We start from the raw sequence: 25084 nt of genomic DNA on the forward strand, positions 1-25084 counted from the left end.
GATGTCAAGCAAAGAGGCACTGATTTTGAAGGTAGGCCTTGATATACATCCACAGGTACACTACCAATTCACTCAAATAATGTCAATAGCCTATCTGAAGCTTCTTAAGCCATTACATAATTTTCTGGAATTTTCCAAGGTGTTTAAAGGCACAGTCAACTTAGTGTATGTAAACTTTTGACCCACTGGAATTGTGATACAGTGAGTTATAAGTGAAATAATCTGTCTGTAAAAAAATGTTGGGAAAATGACTTGTGTCATGCACAAAGTAGATGTCCTAACTGACTTGCCAAAACTACAGTTTGTTCACAAGAAATTTGTGGAGTGGTTGAAAAATGAGTTTCAATGACTCCAACCTAAGTGTTGGTAAACTGCTGACTTCAGCTGTACATTTAGCCTAATTGTTCCAGAGGAAGAGAGGATCTCTCTAACATCCTTCCTCTATAGCCTGCTTCCCACACACGCTTCCAAAGGTGAACCTGCAACTCACAGAGTAGCATTTGACATGAATAATGCAAGGTAGAGCCAATGTTTTTGCATGATGAACACGATACCCTACACATGGAATGAAATGTGTGTGCGACTATGTTGCAGTTTCAATTCCCCCCCATTTTCTTGCTTATACAGGAGACGATTTAGGCCTTGGTAAACTGGTAAACACTGAAATGCCGATTCAATGGTGTCGACAGCCCCATCCTGTACTCTCTGTACTCTTAATTGCCTACCGTCTGTAAGCGGTTAGTGTCTTAACGATTGTTCCACAGGTGCATGTTCATTAACTGTTCAATGAAGATCTGTGAAGTTATTTGGATTTTTATGAATTATATTTGAAAGACAGGGTCCTGAAAAAGGGAAGTTTCTTTTTTAGCTGAGTTTACAGCCTGATATTACCGGGTTCTGACCACTAGATGGGGCTGTTCCTGCTATGAGTTTTTTTTTATGATCTCCCCCTCCCCTCATTTTTTGAGGGATAGTCCACCCAAATTTCAAAATGCCAAATTGGTTTCCTTTATGGACCAGGTATAACAGCAACCCAAAGATGGAACCTATATTAGTATTTTCACGCTTCACATCCAAATCATCGATAAGTAACAATACTTTTTTTAGATTACTTTAGGACAGTGGTACCCCCCAAAGTCCACCCCCGCCCCCCCAAAAAAAGTATACATTGCATGGGACAATATACAAAAGTTTGAGAAAGATAATTTGAAAAATTCAACTTTATTGAGTAAATGCATTTATTGGTTGCAATGAATTGAAGGTTATTTATTGATTTGAAAATTAAGTTTGTGTCATTAGATTTGGCGTGGGGTTGCGAGAAATTCTAGGAGAAAAAAAAAATTGGTTCCACAGAAATTCAGGAGGAAAAAAATGGAGTGCCCACTGAAAAATTTCCAATACCACTCCTTTAGGACAATTTGGACATGAAGTGTCAAAATGCTAATATAGGTTCCATTGACTTGCATTGGATTTGTGCCACAAATGCTAAAACGTTTGTATTTGAAAAAGTGGACAACAAAACCAAAGCATGGATTGCTGTCATACCTTGTTCATAGACTGCTTAAACCAATACGATATTTTGTATTTGATTATTTAAAATAAATCACCTATTTGCAGGAACAGTACCATCTAATGGTCAGGCAGAGAATATATACTATATACTCGTTGGGGTGGGTTTGGCGTGGGGGTCCGTGGGTCGCTTTTTACCATTTCTTTGGATTCCTCATATGTTAGGTACTATATTTTTGAAAATTATGAATCCTATACATAAAAAAAATGGCTGCAATCAATTACACTGAACATATGACTTTCTGAGTTACAGTTCATATATCAGTCAATTGAAATAAATCATTAGGCCCTAATCTATGAATTTCACATGACTGGGAATACTGATGTGGTCACAGATCAATCAATCAAATGTATTTATAAAGCCCTTCTTACATCAGTTGATGTCACAGAGTGCTGTACAGAAACCCAGCCTAAAACCCCAAACAGCAAGCAATGCAGGTGTAGAAGCACGGTGGCTAGGAAAAACTCCCTAGAAAGATATATATATATATTTTTGACATGGGGTTGTGCATTATCATGCTGAAACATGAGGTGATGGCGGCGGATGAATGGCACGACAATGGGCCTCAGGATCTTGTCACAGGATCTCTGTGCATTCAAATTGCCATTGCTAAAATGGAATTGTGTTCATCGTCCGTAGCTTATTCCTGCTCATACCATAACTCCACTGCCACAATGTTCACAACGTTGACATCAGCAAACCACTCGCCCACACTACGCCATAAGTCTGTCATCTTCCTGGTAGAGTTGTAACTGGGATTCATCCGTGAAGAGCAAACTCCTCCGGTGTGCCAGTGGCCATCGAAGGTGAGCTTTTGCCCACTGAAGTTGGTTACAAAGCCGAACTGTAGTCAGGTCAAGAATCTGGTGAGGACAACGACCACACAGATGAGCTTCCTTGAGATGGCTTCTGACAGTTTGTAAAGAAATTATTTGGTTGTGCAAACCAGTTTCATTAGTTGTCCGGGTGACTGGTCTCAGACGATTCCACAGGTGGAGGTCCTGGGCTGACGTGGTTACATGTGGTCTGCGGTAGAGGTCGACCGATTAATCGGAATGGCCGATTAATCAGGGCCAATTTCAAGTTTTCATAACAATTGGAAATAGGTATTTTTGGGCACCGATTTGCCATTATTTTTTTTTATACCCTCATTTAACTAGGCAAGTCAGTTAAGAACACATTCTTATTTTCAATGACGGCCTAGGAACGGTGGGTTAACTGCCTTGTTCAGGGGTAGAACGACAGATTTTCACCTTGTCAGCTCCGGGGATACAATCTTGCAACCTTACAGTTAGTCAACGCAATAACGACCTGCCTATCTCTCGTTGCACTCCACAAGGAGACTGCCTGTTACGCGAATGCAGTAAGCCAAGGTAAGTTGCTAGCTAGCATTAAACTTATCTTATAAAAAACAATCAATCATAATCTCTAGTTAACTACACTTGGTTGATGACATGGTTGATGGTATTACTAGATATTATCTAGCGTGTCCTGCGTTGCATATAATCTGACTGAGCATACAAGTATCTAAGTATCTGACTGAGCGGTGGTAGACAGAAGCAGGCGCGTAAACATTCATTCAAACAGCACTTTTGTGCGTTTTGCCAGCAGCTCTACGTTGTGCGTCAAGCATTGCGCTGTTTATGACTTCAAGCCTATCAACTCCCGAAATGAGGCTGGTGTAACCGAAGTGAAATGGCTAGGTAGTTAGTGTGCGCTAATAGCGTTTCAAACATCACTCGCTCTGAGCCTTCTAGTAGTTGTTCCCCTTGCTCTGCATGGGTAATTTTGCTTGGATGGTGGCTGTTGTCGTTGTGGTGCTGGTTCGAGCCCAGGGAGGAGTGAGGAGAGGGACGGAAGCTATACTGTTACACTGGCAATACTAAAGTGCCTATAAGAACATCCAATAGTCATCCAATAGTCAAAGGTTAATGAAATACAAATGGTATAGAGGGAAATAGTCCCTATAATAACTACAACCTAAAACTTCTTACCTGGGAATATTGAAGACTCATGTTAAAAAGAACCACCAGCTTTCATATGTTCCCATGTTCTGAGCAAGGAACTTAAACATTAGCTTTCTTACACGGCACATATTGCACTTTTACTTTCTTCCCCAACACTTTGTTTTTGCATTATTTAAACCAAATTGAACATGTTTCATTATTTACTTGAGGCTAAATTGATTTTATTGATGTATTATATTAAGTTAAAATAAGTGTTCATTTAGTATTGTTGTAATTGTCATTATTACAAATAAATAAATACAAATCGGCCGATTAATCGGTATTGGATTTTTTGGTCCTCCAATAATCGGTATCGGCGTTGAAAAATCATAATCGGTCGACCTCTAGTCTGCGGGTGTGAGTCTAGTTGGAGGCACTGCCACATTCTATAAAACGACATTGGAGGTGGCTTATGGTAGAGAAATTAAAATGAACATCTCTGGCAATAGCTCTGGTGGACATTCCTGCAGTCAGAATGCCAATTGCACACTCCCTCAAAACTTGAGACACCTGTGGCATTGTGTTGTGTTATAAAACTGCACATCTTAGAGTTGCCTTTTATTGTCCCAAGCACAAGGTGCACCTGTGTAATGACCATGCTGTTTCATCAGCTTCTTGATATGCCACACCTGTCAGATGGATGGATTATCTTGGCAAAGGAGAAATGCTCACTAACAGGAATGTAAACAAATTTGAGAGAAATTAGCTTTTTGTGAGTATGATTTACTGGGATATTTTATTTTAGCTCATGAAACATGAGACCAACACTTTACATGTTTTACCCCCTTTCTCTCCCAATTTCGATTGTCTCATCGCTGCAACTCCCCAACGAGTTCGGGAGAAGCGAAGGTCGAGTAATGCATGGTCCGAAACATGACCTGCCAAACCACGCTGCTTAACACCCGCACACTTAACTCGGAAGCCAGCTGCACCAATGTGTCGGATGAAACACTGTTCAACTGACGACCGGAGTCAGCCTGCAGGCGCCTGGCCCACCACAAGGAGTCGCTAGAGCACGATGAGCCAAGTAAAGCCCCCCCGGCCAAACCCTCCCCTAAGCCGGACGACACTAGGCCAAGTGTGCGCCACCCTAAGGGACTCCCGGTCACGGCCGGTTGTGACACAGCCTGGGATCGAACCCCGTCATGGGAACCCCGTCATTTTCCCCATCGTGTGAAATCCATAGTTTTGGGCCTAATGAATTGATTTCAATTGACTGATTTCCTCATATGAACTGTAATTCAGTAAAATCATTGAAACTGTTGCCTGATGTGTTTATATTTTTGTTCAGTATTGTTAGGTCCTAAATAACAGAGTAAGACATTTGACGGACACCATAAAAGCTCCAACCAAGTTCATTCACCTAAAGGATCAAACATCTGAACAGACAACGAACATATTCACACACTCACTGATATTTAACCCTTTCTCATATGCTGAGCCCCTCCTTACACATCTGAACAGCCAATATCCCTTTGTTGCCAGACAGAACATTAGTGATATCTGTTCTTCCTCACTTCATCTGACCTGACCTCTGCCCAAATTCCTCACTCCTCCCCAACTCACGGCTGTCATGGTGACTTGTTTCAGACTGTGTCTCTTCTCCTCCCATAAGATCCCTGATGGTTAACAATAACATATCCTGACATAATGTAAACACTATACATTACCCTCTCTGTATCAGTGACATATCCGGACATAATGTAAACGTTATACATTACCCTCTCTGTATCAGTGACATATCCTGACATAATGTAAACGTTATACATTACCCTCTCTCCCTCAGTGACATATCCTGACATAATGTAAACGTTATACATTACCCTCTCTGTATCAGTGACATATCCTGACAAAATGTAAACGTTATACATTACCCTCTCTGTATCAGTGACATATCCTGACATAATGTAAACGTTATACATTACCCTCTCTGTATCAGTAACATATCCTGACATAATGTAAACGCTATACATTACCCTCTCTGTATCAGTGACATATCCTGACATAATGTAAACGTTATACATTACCCTCTCTGTATCAGTGACATATCCTGACATAATGTAAACATTATACATTATCCTCTCTGTATCAGTGACAGATCCTGACATAATGTAAACGCTATACATGACCCTCTCTGTATCAGTGACATATCCTGACATAATATAAACGTTATACATTACCCTCTCTCCCTCAGTAACATATCCTGACATATTGTAAACGTTATACATTACCCTCTCTGTATCATTGACATATCCTGACATAATGTAAACATTATACATTACCCTCTCTGTATCAGTGACATATCCTGACATAATGTAAACGTTATACATTACCCTCTCTGTATCAGTGACATATCCTGACATAATATAAACGTTATACATTACCCTCTCTCACTCAGTGACATATCTTGACATTATGTAAACGTTATACATTACCCTCTCTCCCTCAGTGACATATCCTGACATAATGTAAACGTTATACATTACCCTCTCTCCCTCAGTGACATATCCTGACATAATGTAAACGTTATACATTACCCTCTCTGTATCAGTAACATATCCTGCCATAATGTAAACGCTATACATTACCCTCTCTGTATCAGTGACATATCCTGACATAATGTAAACGCTATACATGACCCTCTCTGTATCAGTGACATATCCTGACATAATGTAAACGTTATACATTACCCTCTCTGTATCAGTGACATATCCGGACATAATGTAAAAACTATACATTACCCTCTCTCCCTCAGTAACATATCCTGACATAATGTAAACACTATACATTACCGTCTCTCCCTCAGTGACATGAATCGGTATATTTCATGATTTCAAAGGTTAAGAAATCAGAACCCCTCAGTATATTGAACAACGAGTGGTGGGGAAAAGGGACGCCAATCTACATGAGGTATTTTAATCTGGAGATTAGGTTGTAATTTGTTTTTCTCAATTAAGAAAATACCTTGATTCATTTTTCCAGACTGACATTTATGTTGACCCCTTGATAAATGGTCAACCCTCCTGTAATTTATGTTGACCCCTTGATAAATGGTCAACCCTCCTGTAATTTATGTTGACCCCTTGATAAATGGTCAACCCTCCTGTAATTTATGTTGACCCCTTGATAAATGGTCAACCCTCCTGTAATTTATGTTGACCCCTTGATAAATGGTCAACCCTCCTGTAATTTATGTTGACCCCTTGATAAATGGTCAACCCTCCTGTAATTTATGTTGACCCCTTGATAAATGGTCAACCCTCCTGTAATTTATGTTGACCCCTTGATAAATGGTCAACCCTCCTGTAATTTATGTTGACCCCTTGATAAATGGTCAACCCTCCTGTAATTTATGTTGACCCCTTGATAAATGGTCAACCCTCCTGTAATTTATGTTGACCCCTTGATAAATGGTCAACCCTCCTGTAATTTATGTTGACCCCTTGATAAATGGTCAACCCTCCTGTAATTTATGTTGACCCCTTGATAAATGGTCAACCCTCCTGTAATTTATGTTGACCCCTTGATAAATGGTCAACCCTCCTGTAATTTATGTTGACCCCTTGATAAATGGTCAACCCTCCTGTAATTTATGTTGACCCCTTGATAAATGGTCAACCCTCCTGTAATTTATGTTGACCCCTTGATAAATGGTCAACCCTCCTGTAATTTATGTTGACCCCTTGATAAATGGTCAACCCTCCTGTAATTTATGTTGACCCCTTGATAAATGGTCAACCCTCCTGTAATTTATGTTGACCCCTTGATAAATGGTCAACCCTCCTGTAATTTATGTTGACCCCTTGATAAATGGTCAACCCTCCTGTAATTTATGTTGACCCCTTGATAAATGGTCAACCCTCCTGTAATTTATGTTGACCCCTTGATAAATGGTCAACCCTCCTGTAATTTATGTTGACCCCTTGATAAATGGTCAACCCTCCTGTAATTTATGTTGACCCCTTGATAAATGGTCAACCCTCCTGTAATTTATGTTGACCCCTTGATAAATGGTCAACCCTCCTGTAATTTATGTTGACCCCTTGATAAATGGTCAACCCTCCTGTAATTTATGTTGACCCCTTGATAAATGGTCAACCCTCCTGTAATTTATGTTGACCCCTTGATAAATGGTCAACCCTCCTGTAATTTGTGTTGACCCCTTGATAAATGGTCAACCCTCCTGTAATTTGTGTTGACCCCTTGATAAATGGTCAACCCTCCTGTAATTTATGTTGACCCCTTGATAAATGGTCAACCCTCCTGTAATTTATGTTGACCCCTTGATAAATGGTCAACCCTCCTGTAATTTATGTTGACCCCTTGATAAATGGTCAACCCTCCTGTAATTTATGTTGACCCCTTGATAAATGGTCAACCCTCCTGTAATTTATGTTGACCCCTTGATAAATGGTCAACCCTCCTGTAATTTATGTTGACCCCTTGATAAATGGTCAACCCTCCTGTAATTTATGTTGACCCCTTGATAAATGGTCAACCCTCCTGTAATTTATGTTGACCCCTTGATAAATGGTCAACCCTCCTGTAATTTATGTTGACCCCTTGATAAATGGTCAACCCTCCTGTAATTTATGTTGACCCCTTGATAAATGGTCAACCCTCCTGTAATTTATGTTGACCCCTTGATAAATGGTCAACCCTCCTGTAATTTATGTTGACCCCTTGATAAATGGTCAACCCTCCTGTAATTTATGTTGACCCCTTGATAAATGGTCAACCCTCCTGTAATTTATGTTGACCCCTTGATAAATGGTCAACCCTCCTGTAATTTATGTTGACCCCTTGATAAATGGTCAACCCTCCTGTAATTTATGTTGACCCCTTGATAAATGGTCAACCCTCCTGTAATTTATGTTGACCCCTTGATAAATGGTCAACCCTCCTGTAATTTATGTTGACCCCTTGATAAATGGTCAACCCTCCTGTAATTTATGTTGACCCCTTGATAAATGGTCAACCCTCCTGTAATTTATGTTGACCCCTTGATAAATGGTCAACCCTCCTGTAATTTATGTTGACCCCTTGATAAATGGTCAACCCTCCTGTAATTTATGTTGACCCCTTGATAAATGGTCAACCCTCCTGTAATTTATGTTGACCCCTTGATAAATGGTCAACCCTCCTGTAATTTATGTTGACCCCTTGATAAATGGTCAACCCTCCTGTAATTTATGTTGACCCCTTGATAAATGGTCAACCCTCCTGTAATTTATGTTGACCCCTTGATAAATGGTCAACCCTCCTGTAATTTATGTTGACCCCTTGATAAATGGTCAACCCTCCTGTAATTTATGTTGACCCCTTGATAAATGGTCAACCCTCCTGTAATTTATGTTGACCCCTTGATAAATGGTCAACCCTCCTGTAATTTATGTTGACCCCTTGATAAATGGTCAACCCTCCTGTAATTTATGTTGACCCCTTGATAAATGGTCAACCCTCCTGTAATTTATGTTGACCCCTTGATAAATGGTCAACCCTCCTGTAATTTATGTTGACCCCTTGATAAATGGTCAACCCTCCTGTAATTTATGTTGACCCCTTGATAAATGGTCAACCCTCCTGTAATTTATGTTGACCCCTTGATAAATGGTCAACCCTCCTGTAATTTATGTTGACCCCTTGATAAATGGTCAACCCTCCTGTAATTTATGTTGACCCCTTGATAAATGGTCAACCCTCCTGTAATTTATGTTGACCCCTTGATAAATGGTCAACCCTCCTGTAATTTATGTTGACCCCTTGATAAATGGTCAACCCTCCTGTAATTTATGTTGACCCCTTGATAAATGGTCAACCCTCCTGTAATTTATGTTGACCCCTTGATAAATGGTCAACCCTCCTGTAATTTATGTTGACCCCTTGATAAATGGTCAACCCTCCTGTAATTTATGTTGACCCCTTGATAAATGGTCAACCCTCCTGTAATTATGTGACCCTGTTGACCCCTTGATAAATGGTCAACCCTCCTGTAATTTATGTTGACCCCTTGATAAATGGTCAACCCTCCTGTAATTTATGTTGACCCCTTGATAAATGGTCAACCCTCCTGTAATTTATGTTGACCCCTTGATAAATGGTCAACCCTCCTGTAATTTATGTTGACCCCTTGATAAATGGTCAACCCTCCTGTAATTTATGTTGACCCCTTGATAAATGGTCAACCCTCCTGTAATTTATGTTGACCCCTTGATAAATGGTCAACCCTCCTGTAATTTATGTTGACCCCTTGATAAATGGTCAACCCTCCTGTAATTTATGTTGACCCCTTGATAAATGGTCAACCCTCCTGTAATTTATGTTGACCCCTTGATAAATGGTCAACCCTCCTGTAATTTATGTTGACCCCTTGATAAATGGTCAACCCTCCTGTAATTTATGTTGACCCCTTGATAAATGGTCAACCCTCCTGTAATTTATGTTGACCCCTTGATAAATGGTCAACCCTCCTGTAATTTATGTTGACCCCTTGATAAATGGTCAACCCTCCTGTAATTTATGTTGACCCCTTGATAAATGGTCAACCCTCCTGTAATTTATGTTGACCCCTTGATAAATGGTCAACCCTCCTGTAATTTATGTTGACCCCTTGATAAATGGTCAACCCTCCTGTAATTTATGTTGACCCCTTGATAAATGGTCAACCCTCCTGTAATTTATGTTGACCCCTTGATAAATGGTCAACCCTCCTGTAATTTATGTTGACCCCTTGATAAATGGTCAACCCTCCTGTAATTTGTGTTGACCCCTTGATAAATGGTCAACCCTCCTGTAATTTATGTTGACCCCTTGATAAATGGTCAACCCTCCTGTAATTTATGTTGACCCCTTGATAAATGGTCAACCCTCCTGTAATTTATGTTGACCCCTTGATAAATGGTCAACCCTCCTGTAATTTATGTTGACCCCTTGATAAATGGTCAACCCTCCTGTAATTTATGTTGACCCCTTGATAAATGGTCAACCCTCCTGTAATTTATGTTGACCCCTTGATAAATGGTCAACCCTCCTGTAATTTATGTTGACCCCTTGATAAATGGTCAACCCTCCTGTAATTTATGTTGACCCCTTGATAAATGGTCAACCCTCCTGTAATTTATGTTGACCCCTTGATAAATGGTCAACCCTCCTGTAATTTATGTTGACCCCTTGATAAATGGTCAACCCTCCTGTAATTTGTTGACCCCTTGATAAATGGTCAACCCTCCTGTAATTTATGTTGACCCCTTGATAAATGGTCAACCCTCCTGTAATTTATGTTGACCCCTTGATAAATGGTCAACCCTCCTGTAATTTATGTTGACCCCTTGATAAATGGTCAACCCTCCTGTAATTTATGTTGACCCCTTGATAAATGGTCAACCCTCCTGTAATTTATGTTGACCCCTTGATAAATGGTCAACCCTCCTGTAATTTGTGTTGACCCCTTGATAAATGGTCAACCCTCCTGTAATTTATGTTGACCCCTTGATAAATGGTCAACCCTCCTGTAATTTATGTTGACCCCTTGATAAATGGTCAACCCTCCTGTAATTTATGTTGACCCCTTGATAAATGGTCAACCCTCCTGTAATTTATGTTGACCCCTTGATAAATGGTCAACCCTCCTGTAATTTATGTTGACCCCTTGATAAATGGTCAACCCTCCTGTAATTTATGTTGACCCCTTGATAAATGGTCAACCCTCCTGTAATTTATGTTGACCCCTTGATAAATGGTCAACCCTCCTGTAATTTATGTTGACCCCTTGATAAATGGTCAACCCTCCTGTAATTTATGTTGACCCCTTGATAAATGGTCAACCCTCCTGTAATTTATGTTGACCCCTTGATAAATGGTCAACCCTCCTGTAATTTATGTTGACCCCTTGATAAATGGTCAACCCTCCTGTAATTTATGTTGACCCCTTGATAAATGGTCAACCCTCCTGTAATTTATGTTGACCCCTTGATAAATGGTCAACCCTCCTGTAATTTATGTTGACCCCTTGATAAATGGTCAACCCTCCTGTAATTTATGTTGACCCCTTGATAAATGGTCAACCCTCCTGTAATTTATGTTGACCCCTTGATAAATGGTCAACCCTCCTGTAATTTATGTTGACCCCTTGATAAATGGTCAACCCTCCTGTAATTTATGTTGACCCCTTGATAAATGGTCAACCCTCCTGTAATTTATGTTGACCCCTTGATAAATGGTCAACCCTCCTGTAATTTATGTTGACCCCTTGATAAATGGTCAACCCTCCTGTAATTTATGTTGACCCCTTGATAAATGGTCAACCCTCCTGTAATTTATGTTGACCCCTTGATAAATGGTCAACCCTCCTGTAATTTATGTTGACCCCTTGATAAATGGTCAACCCTCCTGTAATTTATGTTGACCCCTTGATAAATGGTCAACCCTCCTGTAATTTATGTTGACCCCTTGATAAATGGTCAACCCTCCTGTAATTTATGTTGACCCCTTGATAAATGGTCAACCCTCCTGTAATTTATGTTGACCCCTTGATAAATGGTCAACCCTCCTGTAATTTATGTTGACCCCTTGATAAATGGTCAACCCTCCTGTAATTTATGTTGACCCCTTGATAAATGGTCAACCCTCCTGTAATTTATGTTGACCCCTTGATAAATGGTCAACCCTCCTGTAATTTATGTTGACCCCTTGATAAATGGTCAACCCTCCTGTAATTTATGTTGACCCCTTGATAAATGGTCAACCCTCCTGTAATTTATGTTGACCCCTTGATAAATGGTCAACCCTCCTGTAATTTATGTTGACCCCTTGATAAATGGTCAACCCTCCTGTAATTTATGTTGACCCCTTGATAAATGGTCAACCCTCCTGTAATTTATGGATTTATGGAATTGGATTTGAAATGCAATTGAACTGACCAATGCAATGTAGAGTCAGAGAGACATGAAGTCTTATGCGGATCAGAAAGTGTACCAGGGGCAGCATGGTGTCATAGGTTGACGTTGCCCCTAGATGCTGACACAGGGTAGGAAGTTAGGACGGTCTACGCTAACTTAGGTCAACATCAGTAACAGGACACAGATGCAGTCTGACTAAATAATAAATAAATAATAATTGCAGGAAACTCTCTTTAAAACTGCTAAATTCTCTGTACTTGTACATCAACCTGCCTCATGCTCACGCAAAAAGGAGAAAGGAGCTCACAGTGCAGGAGCCTGTTCCGGCTCGCACAAGCCAAGGCTCGTTCCTTAATTACTGTCAAGTCCACCACCTAAGCCCCTTTTCCATCCAGAGAAAACCCTGTACTGTGCTGTATGGCATTTCAGTGTTGCAGTGTGACGCATGTAAAACCCTAACGGATTCACTCTTCATGGCACAATGAAATATGCTGTTTGGGAAGCTTCTTGACTATTCATCTCCATTGAAAGAGATGCTAACGTGTCAGTGGTGAGCTCTTAAGAAACAAAATGGCTACCAGGCACCACCCAGCATGAAAAAAATGGTGTTCTGTACATGGAAACGGATTTAAGTTGCTAACGTATTATGTCAGTTGTCTTGACCCATGCTCTTTATTAAGAAAACGATTCGCTTTTGAAAATCGTAAACACAATCAATTTCCCAACGTCATGTTTCCAGATGGCTTACCTCTCGACAGAAGGTAGTGATGTTCTCCCAGAGTTCCTTGGCTTCGCCCTCGTCGTTGCGCCGCCTCGCCTCCACATGCATGCTCTCCCTCCTCTTAAGCGGCTTGGCCACCTTGCGCAGTGTCAGGTACTGCTGAGGTGTGTGGCATGCTGCGCAGTTCTTGGACTTGACGTCGTTGAGCAGCGTACACGCCGGACAGCCCCACTGCTTCTCCTGCAGCAGTGTGCACGAGGAAGAGAAGGACGAGGATGAGGAAGAAGAGGATGAGGTGTTGGTGGCCGAGGGCGAGGGGTAGACCCGGGCCTGTTTTCTGGCTTTGTGTCCAGAAGACAATGTGGAGGAGGCTGAGGAGCAGTAGCAGGGGCCGGGGAGCCTGCAGTGCGGGCAGCAGTGAGAACTAGGCTCCTGGAAGCCGTGTAGCTTGGAGGAGCAGCAGGCCGTGCACTTGGTCATCCCGGGGGGGTTGCGTAGGGTACACTTGGAGCAGGCCCAGGTGCTGGAGTCCGGACTAGAGGGGTTTGCTGGCGTGAAGCGCACCGACTCGCAACCCACCAGGTCGATAAGGTCGGCGCCGGACCGCGACGAGTGGCATGCCTCGCACTTGGACGAGTCACTCAGGTTGGGCAGGGAGCATCCATGGCACTTCCAGGTGGGTGGTGATGTGACGGGGGTCTTGGAGGTGTGATAAGGAAGGGGGTGGGTGCCGTCCCCTTCCTCCAGGATGCTGTGGCGCTTGCTGGGGAAGGAGGGCTCCTGGGGCTGGGCGTGCTTGGGCTTGGCAGGGCAGAGGGCAGGGCAGTGCTGGGGCAGCACGCAGGCCGTGGAGGGAGAAGTTGGGCTTGGGGCATTGGGATTAGGGTTGGGCGGACGCCCCGGTGGGGGCACCTCTCTCCTGCTGCGGGGCACCGGGTTGTTCTGGAGAGATGAGAAGGGCGTGAAAGGGGAGGAGCGTGGCGGTGGGGGCAAGTGGCTGTGGGGGGGCTCCTGGGGTTCGCAGGGGGCGGCTGCAGTGGGTGAGTCATCCGTTAAGTCAATGAGGAGCGGGGGGGCAGGGGCCACGTGGACGGGAAACCCTAGCACGGGCGTGCGCACTTCGGGCACCACCAACGCCTCAGGGGGGATCTTGGGCAGCGACAGTTTCCTTGGTCCCCCGCATGCCGAACAAGACAGTGCAACAGGAGTATTATGAAGTGTGCATCGCGGGCACGCCCAGCCCAAGTGGTGGTGTTGCTGCTGCCCCTCGGGTCCACCCGGGCCCCCCACCTCCCCGTTGCTCTCTGACTTCCTCAGTGCCTCCTCGGACGGCTGCTGCCCGCGGGGCTCCAGGAGAACCATGGGAGTCATGACAGGCGTGGGAGTCTCCGGCGGCACGAGGCCATTGGCGATGGTCGCCATGGTTGTGGTCGGTGTGGGGGTGCTTGGCGAGGGTCCAAAGCCACAGATGGTGCAGGCGCCGGAGCCTTGGGGGTTGTTGAGGGTGCAGCGGGGGCAGGCCCAGCGTTGCTGCTCTTCGGTGCTGCTCAGCCTCAGGATCTGGTTTAGGTCAGGCTTCTGGCGAGGTGCCTCGCAGATGGAGCAGCGCGGCGCCGCCCCTGCGTTTAGGAAGGTGCATCGGCCGCAAGACCATTCGCTGCCTTGCACCGCTGCCGCCATGGAGCCCGGGGAGTGAGAGTGGCTGTATGAAGGTGGGGGGGGGGGGGGGGGAGATATTAGGAGCAGTCGGTAAAAAGAAGAGTTGAGATAAGTAGTAGAAAAAAGAGTAGAGAGAGAGAGAGAGCGCGAGAGAGAGATAAAGAGGGGAAGAGAGAGGAGACAGAGATTAGCCAGTGCAGTGGAATCAAATCTCCCTCCTGGGGGCATTGAGGGCAGTAAATCCATACACAATGCCCCTGTGATGAAAGGAGCCAGACAGACAGAGACAGCAGAAGAAGCTGCTGCTTCTATTGCAGGAGAATACAGAGTGAATCCTCTCACAACCATATACAACACTCACAACCATCCACCTGACTGACACTTATTGGAATGGAGAAACACCGGGACCTTCTAATCTAACACCTTCTATCATCCTCCCTAAGGCCAATTCTAATGGAGAAGACAGAAGGGGAAATAGAGTGAGTTAGAATGAAAGCACTATATTTATTTAAATAGGCACTGACGGTTGTGTTCCCATCTTGGATTGGGGCTTTGGCCTTGCTGGTGTGTTTAGGCCTATTCTGAAAGAAAGTGATGATTTTCAAAACTAGAATGACTAGCATTCTAGTTCCAACTAGGAACAGGAAGTGCGTGTTCCAACTAGGAACAGGAAGTGCGTGTTCCAACTAGGAACAGGATGTGCGTGTTCCAACTAGGAACAGGATGTGCGTGTTCCAACTAGGAACAGGATGTGCGTGTTCCAACTAGGAACAGGATGTGCGTGTTCCAACTAGGAACAGGATGTGCGTGTTCCAACTAGGAACAGGAAGTGCGTGTTCCAACTAGGAACAGGAAGTGCGTGTTCCAACTAGGAACAGGAAGTGCGTGTTCCAACTAGGAACAGGAAGTGCGTGTTCCAACTAGGAACAGGAAGTGCGTGTTCCAACTAGGAACAGGAAGTGCGTGTTCCAACTAGGAACAGGATGTGCGTGTTCCAACTAGGAACAGGATGTGCGTGTTCCAACTAGGAACAGGATGTGCGTGTTCCAACTAGGAACAGGAAGTGCGTGTTCCAACTAGGAACAGGAAGTGCGTGTTCCAACTAGGAACAGGAAGTGCGTGTTCCAACTAGGAACAGGAAGTGCGTGTTCCAACTAGGAACAGGAAGTGCGTGTTCCAACTAGGAACAGGATGTGCGTGTTCCAACTAGGAACAGGATGTGCGTGTTCCAACTAGGAACAGGATGTGTGCGTTCCAACTAAAAACAATCAAGCTAGGATGTGTTCAAACTAGGATGTGTTTTTAACTAGGATTTGTTCCAACTAGACGTGTTCATACGGCCCGTCCTAGGGGACTGGCACGGTTGACCAACTCTAGAGTGTGCCAGGTTGATGGAGGCGAGGGACCGGGACCCCTGGGGACACTCGACACGGGGTGTTGTTTGAGCGGAGCCCATAAATGTCATCGCCAATCAAAGCACTCGTGTGTGAACACGGACATGGGGAGGGAAATGGATCAGGTGCTAAGAGCTAGCACCACTAGCACCAACTCGCTAGCCAGGGTACATCTGTCACTATTAATAATACAGCATTATACAATTACAATGTATGTTACAGTGGTGCTACACAGTAGGAAATACATCCATCTCGGCCTTTGTCCGTGTAAAAGTGTAGCAGAATTGACTGGACATTCTTTCGCATTTCTGATGAAACGTAGCCTATTTTTAAGAGTGGTGGTAGATAAGTAACAGAGTATGTCTGTTCAGTTCATTGTAAAGGCATATGAAGCAGAACTGACTGTAGACGACATCCTAAGAGGTCCGCATCTCCCTTTTAATATGATTCTGTGCACTCTTTTGAAAAGCATTGTGAGTCTATATTCCTTATGCCTTGTACTGTGTGCTTTTATGTAGTACGGGAATATGAGAAGCCTTCTCTCTTTGATTGACGGCGATTGGACTGGCCCGGGTAAGTCCCACTGTTCCACTACAGCTCCACTGGAGCACCAGGTGTCCTGGCCAGCTAATTGCCCTTAGTTCAACTCCATTAAACCCTTTCAGGCAAGAACACAGCTACAACCGAAGAGGTCCTTTAATAGACCAAGACATATCTCTCTACTCCTGTTCTAGCCATGGGTCCCAGAGGTGAAGAGAAGGGTCACTTTGAGCTGCGGAGGAGGTGAGAGAGGAGGAGTGACAAGAGGGAGGAGTGCAAATGTTGCTGTGGTGCTATGTATGTGTGTGAGAGATTGAGAGAGAAAGAGAGCGATACAGCAGAGCCAATAATGAGCTACTGTCGCCTACCATTGAACGTCTGACTGACATGTCGTGATACCACCGCCTGACTAAACGCCTGCATGACGTCTACATCTTATGCTGTGGCCTACCATTGAGCGTCTGACTGACATGTCGTGATACCACCGCCTGACTAAACGCCTGCATGACGTCTACATCTTACGCTGTCGCCTACCATTGAATGTCGTGATACCAACACCTGCATCTTACAAAATAGCATTGAGCTACACTACCTGTCGAAAGTTTCAGAACACCTACTCATTCAAGGGTTTTTCTTTATTTTTTACTATTTTCTACATTGTAGAATAATAACGAAGACATCAAAACTATGAAATTACACATGGAATCATGTAGTAACCCAAAAATTGCTAAACAAATAAAAATGTTTTTAATATTTGAGATTCTTCAAATAGCCACCCTTTGCCTTGATGACAGCTTTGCACACTTTTGGCATTCTCTCAACCAGGTTCATGAGGTAGTCACCTGGAATGCATTTCAATTAACAGGTGTGCCTTGTCAAAACTATATTTGTGGAATTTCATTCCTTCTTAACGCATTTGAGCCAATCAGTTGTGTTGTGACAAGGTAGGGGTGGTATATAGAAGACAGCCCTATTTGGTAAAAGATCAAGTCCAAATTTTGAAAGAACAGCTCAAATAAGCAAAGAGAAACAACAATCCATCATTAATTTAAGACATGAAGGTCAGTCAAGCTGGAACATTTCAATTGCAGTCGCAAAAACCATCAAGCGCTATGATGAAACTGGCTCTCATGAGGACCGCCACAGGAAAGGAGTTACCTCTGCTGAAGAGGATAAGTTCATTAGCGTTACCAGCCTCAGATTGCAGCCCAAATAAATTCTTCACAGAGTTCAAGTAACAGACACATCAACTGTTCAGAGGAGACTGCGTGAAATCAGACCTTCATGGTCGAATTGCAAACAAACCACTACTAGAGGACATCAATAAGAAGAAGAGACTTTATTGGGCCAAGAAACACGAGCAAAGGACATTAGACATTAGAAATCTGTCATTTGGTCTGATGAGTCCAAATTTTAGATTTTTGGTTCCAATTGCTGTGTCTTTGTGAGACGCAGAGCAGGTGAACGGATGATCTCTGCATGTGTGGTTCCCACCGTGAAGCATGTAGGAGGAGGTGTGATGGTCCTTTGCTGGTGACACCATCTATGATTTATTTAGAATCTAAAGGCACACTTAGCCAACACGGCTACCACAGCATTCTGCAGCGATACGCCATCCCATCTGGTTTGAGCTTAGTTGAACTATCATTTGTTTTTCAACAGGACAATGACCCAAAACACACTTCCAGGCTGTGTAAGAGGGATGGAGTGTTGCATCAGATGACCTGTTCTCCACAATCACCTGACCTCAAACCAATTGAGATGGTTTGTAAATGGTTGGACAGCAGAGTGAAGGAAAAGCAGCCAAGTGCTCAGCATATGTGGGAACTCCTTCAAGACTGCTGGAAAAGCATTCCTTATGAAGCTGGTTGAGAGAATGCCAAGAGTGTGCAAAGCTGTCATCAACAAGGCAATGGGTGGCTGCTTTGAAGAATCTCAAAGATATTTTGATTTGTTTAACACTTTTGGTTACTACAGGATTCCATGTGTTATTTCATAGTTTTGATGTTTTCACACAAATAACTGGTCCTCTATATTATATATATATATATTGTGAGGGATCAGCCGGATCAAGTGGTCCGACTGCCCCCTCCCCTGGATGTGGGCCGCAGTACAGCCACTACTGATGAGCTCACCTGAGGCCAATTGACTGATTATTGTTTGTGCCTGACTGAAGGGGCATAGGGGGGAGAGTGATTATGAGCTGGAGACTAATTTCTTCTTTTTTGTTGAAGTCACGTCTCTGCGTCTCATTTCGTGCTGTCCTGCCTAGGATTTCGTCAGTGAATAGGTATGGCCTTTCACAATATATACATACACAGTCGTGGCCAAAAATACTGGCAACCTTGCACTTTTTTCAAGTTAACTCACAATTATCCCTAAAAATAAGTTGAAATTGAACAAAGTATTTGGTCGCCACAATTGCTTCCTGTAGCCAACGACGAGCTTCCTGCACCTCTGTACTGGCAGTTTGGGCCACTCCTCTTGTGCAAACTGCTCCAGTTCTCCCAGATTAGAAGGTTTTCAATGGGATTTAGATCTGGTGGCCACTTCTGGGTGTGTTTGGGTTCATTGTCCTGCTGGAAGAGAATACCAAAATACCTTGGTATTCTCCTGATTTCATGATTTTTATTTTTTTATTTAACCTTTATTTAACCAGGCAAGTCAGTTAAGAACACATTCTTATTTTCAATGACGGCCTGGGAACAGTGGGTTAACTGCCTGTTCAGGGGCAGAACGACAGATTTGTACCTTGTCAGCTCGGGGGTTTGAACTCGCAACCTTCCGGTTACTAGTCCAAAGCTCTAACCACTAGGCTACGATGTCATGCACACGTTCAAGGCACCCAGTGCCAGAGGCAGCAAAGCAACCCCAAAACATAGAAATGGTGTACTTTACCAAAAAAGCTCTAACTTGGTCTCATCTGTCCACAGGACATTTTCCCAGAAGGATTTTGGCATGTTCAGGTGTGTTTTGTCAAATTGCAGTCAGGCTTTCTTATTTCTTATTTCTTTCTCTCAGCAGTGGGGTCCTCCTGGGTCTCCTACCATATAACCCCCTTCCATTGAGTTGGCGACGGATGGTGCGACAGGAAACTGTCCTACCTTGTGTCTGAAGGTCAGCTTGAATCTGTGTGGCAGTTGGCCGAGGTGCTTATCCACCATTCTAACAATCCTTCGCTGCAATCTTCCATCAAGTTTCCTCTTGTGGCCACGTCCAGTGAGGTTAGCTACAGTGGCATGGGCCTTAAACATCTCGATAACATTACGTACGGTGGAAACAGGAACATCAAGGTCTCTGGAGATGGACTTGTGGCATTGAGATTGTCCATGCTTGACTACAATCTTGTGTCTGACGTCCTCAGATAATTCTCTGGTTCTTTCTTTTGTCCATGCTCGTTGCGGTACACACAGTGTCAAGAAAGATCTGGAGCTGGTTACTACAGGTACCAGTCCTCTTCTCTATTTAACCTGGATGAATACGTGATGTTTATACTGCAGGCACCTGCAACTCAAAACCGGTGAGTTCAATTCCAAAGTAAAGGAGAATCACCTGCTTGAAATTGAATTATTTCTAACTACTTCTAGAAGGTGCCAATAATATTGTCCGGGACATTTTAGGATTTCTTTGTTGAATTAACTAAGATTTAGTAAAATTATTCAGACATTGAAAACATACATATGTGGATACCAAAATTTCAACAGTTTTCTGGAAGAAATGCTGCATTATATGAAAAAAGTGCAAGTGCAAATATTTTTGCCACTACTACGTATGTGAGTGTGTGTGTATATACACACCACCACACACACTGAACACAAATATAAATGCAACAGGCAACAATTTTTATATAGTTCATATAAGGAAATCAGTCAATTAAAATTAATTCATTAGGCCCTAATCTATGGACATCACATGACTGGGAATACAGATATTCATCGTTTGGTTACATATACCTTAAAAAATAAAAAGGTAGGAGTGTGGATCAGAAAACCAGTCCGTATCTGGTGTGACCACCACTTGCGTCTTGCAGCGCAACACATCTCCTTCGCATAGAGTTGATCAGGCAGTTGATTGTGGCCTGTAGAATGTTGTCCCACTCCTCTTCAATGGCTGTGTGAAGTTGCTGGATATGGGCGGGAACTGGAACATGCCTTCGTCCAAGTGGATCCAGAGCATCCGAAACATGCTCAATGGGTGACATGTCTGGTGAGTGTGCAGGCCATGGAAGAACTGGGACATTTTCAGCTTACAGGAATTGTGTACAAATCCTTACAACATGGGGCCATGCATTATCATGCTGAAACATGAGGTGATGGTGGCAGATGAATGGAATGACAATGGGCCTCAGGATCTTGTCACGGTATCGCTGCATTAAAACTCGACGAAATGCAATTGTACGTCGCTTATGCCTGTCCATACCATAAGCATACTGCCACAATGGGGCGCTCTGTTCAAAATGTTGACACCAGCAAACCGCTCACCCACACAACGCCATACACGTGGTCTGCCATCTGCCCAGTTTAAACCGGGATTCATCCTTGAAGAGCACACTTCTCCAGCGTGCCAGTGGCCATCAAAGGTCAGCCTTTGCCCATTTAGTCAGTGACAACACCGAACTGCATTCAGGTCAAGACCCTGGTGAGGATGACGAGCGCGCAGATGAGCTTCTCTGAGAAATTATTCGGTTGCACAACCCACAGTTTCATCAGCTGTCTGGGTGGCTGATCCTGCAGGTGAAGGATGTGGAGGTCTTGGGCTGGCGGGGTTACACGTGGTCTGCGGATGTGAGGCCGGTTGGACATGCTGCCAAATTCTCTAAAACGATGTTGGAGGTGGCTTATGGTAGATATAAACATTAAATTATCTGGCAACAGCTCTGCAGTCAGCATGCCAATTGCACACTCCCTCAACTTGAGACATCTGTGGCATTGCATTGTGTGACAAAAGTGCACTTGTGACTCGAATCAGGAAACTTGGCGCATTTATTTATTTAACCTTTATTTAACCAGGTAGGCAAGTTGAGAACAAGTTCTCATTTACAACTGTGACCTGGCCAAGATAAAGCAAAGCAGTTCGACATATACAACAACACAGAGTTGCACATGGAGTAAGACAAACATATAGTCAATAATACAGTAGAAAAATAAGTCTATATACGATGTGAGCAAGTGAGGTGAGATAAGGGAGGTAAAGGCAAAAAAAGGCCATGGTGGCGAAGTAAATACAATATATCAAGTAAAACACTGGAATGGTTGATTTGCAGTGGAAGAATGTGCAAAGTAGAGAGAAATAATGGGGTGCAAAGGAGAAAAATAAATAAATAAATACAGTAGGGAAAGAGGTAGTTGTTTGGGCTAAATTATAGATTGGCTATGTACAGGTGCAGTAATCTGTGAGCTGCTCTGACAGCTGGTGCTTAAAGCTAGTGAGGGAGATAAGTGTTTCCAGTTTCAGAGATTTTTGTAGTTCATTCCAGTCATTGGCAGCAGAGAACTGGAAGGAGAGGCGGCCAAAGGAATAATTGGTTTTGGGGGTGACCAGAGAGATATACCTGCTGGAGCGCGTGCTACGGGTGGGTGCTGCTATGGTGACCAGCGAGCTGAGATAAGGGGGTACTTTACCTAGTAGGGTCTTGTAGATGACCCGGAGCCAGTGGGTTTGGCGACGAGTATGAAGCGAGGGTTAGCCAACGAGAGCGTACAGGTCGCAGTGGTGGGTAGTATATGGGGCTTTGGTGACAAAACGGATGGCACTGTGATAGACTGCATCCAATTTATTGAGTAGGGAATTGGAGGCTATTTTGTAAATGACATCGCCGAAGTCGAGGATTGGTAGGATGGTCAGTTTTACAAGGGTATGTTTGGCAGCATGAGTGAAGGATGCTTTGTTGCGAAATACGAAGCCAATTCTAGATTTAACTTTGGATTGGAGATGTTTGATGTGAGTCTGGAAGGAGAGTTTACAGTCTAACCAGACACCTAGGGATTTGTAGTTGTCCACATATTCTAAGTCAGAGCCGTCCAGAGTAGTGATGTTGGACAGGCGGGCAGGTGCAGGCAGCGATCGGTTGAAGAGCATGGATTTAGTTTTACTTGTATTTAAGAGCAATTGGAGGCGACGGAAGGAGAGTTGTATGGCATTGAAGCTCGCCTGAAGGGTTGTTAACACAGTGTCCAAAGAAGGGCCAGTATACAGAATGGTGTCTTCTGCGTAGAGGTGGATCAGAGACTCACCAGCAGCAAGCGCGACATCATTGATGTATACAGAGAAGAGAGTCAGTCCAAGAATTGAGCCCTGTGGCACCCCCATAGAGACTGCCAGAGGCCCGGACAACAGACCCTCCGATTTGACACACTGAACTCTATCAGAGAAGTAGTTGGTGAACCAGGCGAGGCAATCATTTGAGAAACCAAGGCTGTCGAGTCTGCTGATGAGGATGTGGTGATTGACACAGAGTCGGAAGCCTTGGCCAGGTCAATGAATACGGCTGCACAGTATTGTTTCTTATCGATGGCGGTTAAGATATTGTTCAGGACCTTGAGCATGGCTGAGGTGCACCTATGACCAGCTCTGAAACCAGATTGCATAGTGGAGAAGGTATGGTGGGATTCCAAATGGTTGGGAATCTGTTTGTTGACTTGGCTTTCGAGGACCTTAGAAAGGCAGGGTAGGATAGATATAGGTCTGTAGCAGTTTGGGTCAAGAGTGTCCCCCCCTTTGAAGAGGGGGATGACCGCAGCTGCTTTCCATGACACGAAAGAGAGGTTGAACAGGTTAGTAATAGGGGTGGCAACAATTTCGGCAGATAATTTTACAAAGAAAGGGTCCAGATTGTCTAGCCCTGGATTTGGGAGAAGGATAAATGGGGAAGGCTTGGGTGAGTTGCTGTGGGGGGTGCAGTGCTGTTGACCAGGGTAGGGGTAGCCAGGTGGAAAGCATGGCCAGTCGTAGAAAAATGCTTATTGAAATTCTCAATTATAGTGGATTTATCGGTGGTGATAGTGTTTCCTATTTTCAGTGCAGTAGGCAGCTGGGAGGAGGTGTTCTTATTCTCCATGGACTTTACAGTGTCCCAGAACTTTTTTGAGTTATTGTTGCAGGAAGCAAATTTCTGCTTGAAAAAGCTAGCCTTGGCTTTTCTAACTGCCTGTGTATATTGGTTTCTAGCTTCCCTGAAAAGTTGCATATGTTCGATGCTAATGCAGAACGCCATAGGATGTTTTTGTGTTGGTTAAGGGCAGTCAGGTCTGGAGAGAACCAAGGGCTATATCTGTTCCTGGTTCTAAATTTCTTGAATGGGGCATGCTTATTTAAGATGGTGAGGAAGGCATTTAAAAAAAATAACCAGACATCCTCTACTGACGGGATGAGATCAATATCCTTCCAGGATACACCAGCCAGGTCGATTAGAAAGGCCTGCTCGCTGAAGTGTTTCAGGGAGTGTTTGACAGTGATGAGGGATGGTCGTTTGACAGCAGACCCATTACGTATGCAGGCAATGAGGCAGTGATCGCTGAGATCCTGGTTGAAAACAGCAGAGGTGTATTTGGAGGGCAAGTTGGTTAGGATGATAACTATGAGGGTGCCCGTGTTTACGGCTTTGGGGTGGTACTTGGTAGGTTCATTGATAATTTGTGTGAGATTGAGGGCATCAAGCTTAGATTGTAGGATGGCTGGGGTGTTAAGCATGTTCCAGTTTAGGTCGCCTAGCAGCACGAGCTCTGAAGATAGATGGGGGGAATCAGTTTACATATGGTGTCCAGAGCACAGCTGGGGGCAGAGGGTGGTCTATAGCAGGCGGCAACGGTGAGAGACTTCTTTTTAGAGAGGTGGATTTTTTAAAGTAGAAGATATAGTTATAGTGACCCAAGAAATATTGTCCGATAGACCTATTCAGATAGCAGCCGATAGGACAGCTAACGATTAGCGGGCTGCAGATGGGCGTTCAGGTAACGTCGCGACGGAGGGGCCAGTTGGATAACTCCCTCGGGCAGATAACGTCGGTAATCCATTTGTGAAGGCCCGGTGGGGCTCCACATTGGCAGTAAAACGGGTCCGGATAGGTGATTGTAGCCCAAGAGTGGCTGATGGAACTCTTCAGCTGGCTAGCTCCGGAGAAATTGATGTTTTCTCTGCGATCGACGTAAGCCAATAGTCACACAGATAGCAGCTAACTAGCTGCAAAATCCAGGTGTAAATATATGTCGCAAGTCACGACTTCACAGGAGAGACGTTTGAACATAACACATTTAAAAAAAATCTAAATGCATTTTTTGGGGGGCAGAAATGCCTTCTCG

General features: G+C 43.9%; 1 protein-coding gene across 1 annotated transcript in view; it reads right to left on the bottom strand.

Moving 5' to 3' along the window:
* LOC109879608 (calpain-15) overlaps window positions 1–25084 on the bottom strand; it is a 91584-nt gene that overhangs the window by 29197 nt on the left and 37303 nt on the right. The window contains exon 2 of the mRNA XM_020471778.2: window positions 13222–14896. Coding sequence (XP_020327367.1) covers window positions 13222–14874 — 1653 coding nt within the window. The 5' untranslated portion in view covers window positions 14875–14896. The remainder of the gene's footprint in view (window positions 1–13221; window positions 14897–25084) is intronic.

This window comes from Oncorhynchus kisutch, linkage group LG25 (assembly GCF_002021735.2).
Source record: "Oncorhynchus kisutch isolate 150728-3 linkage group LG25, Okis_V2, whole genome shotgun sequence".
NCBI lineage: Eukaryota > Metazoa > Chordata > Actinopteri > Salmoniformes > Salmonidae > Oncorhynchus > Oncorhynchus kisutch.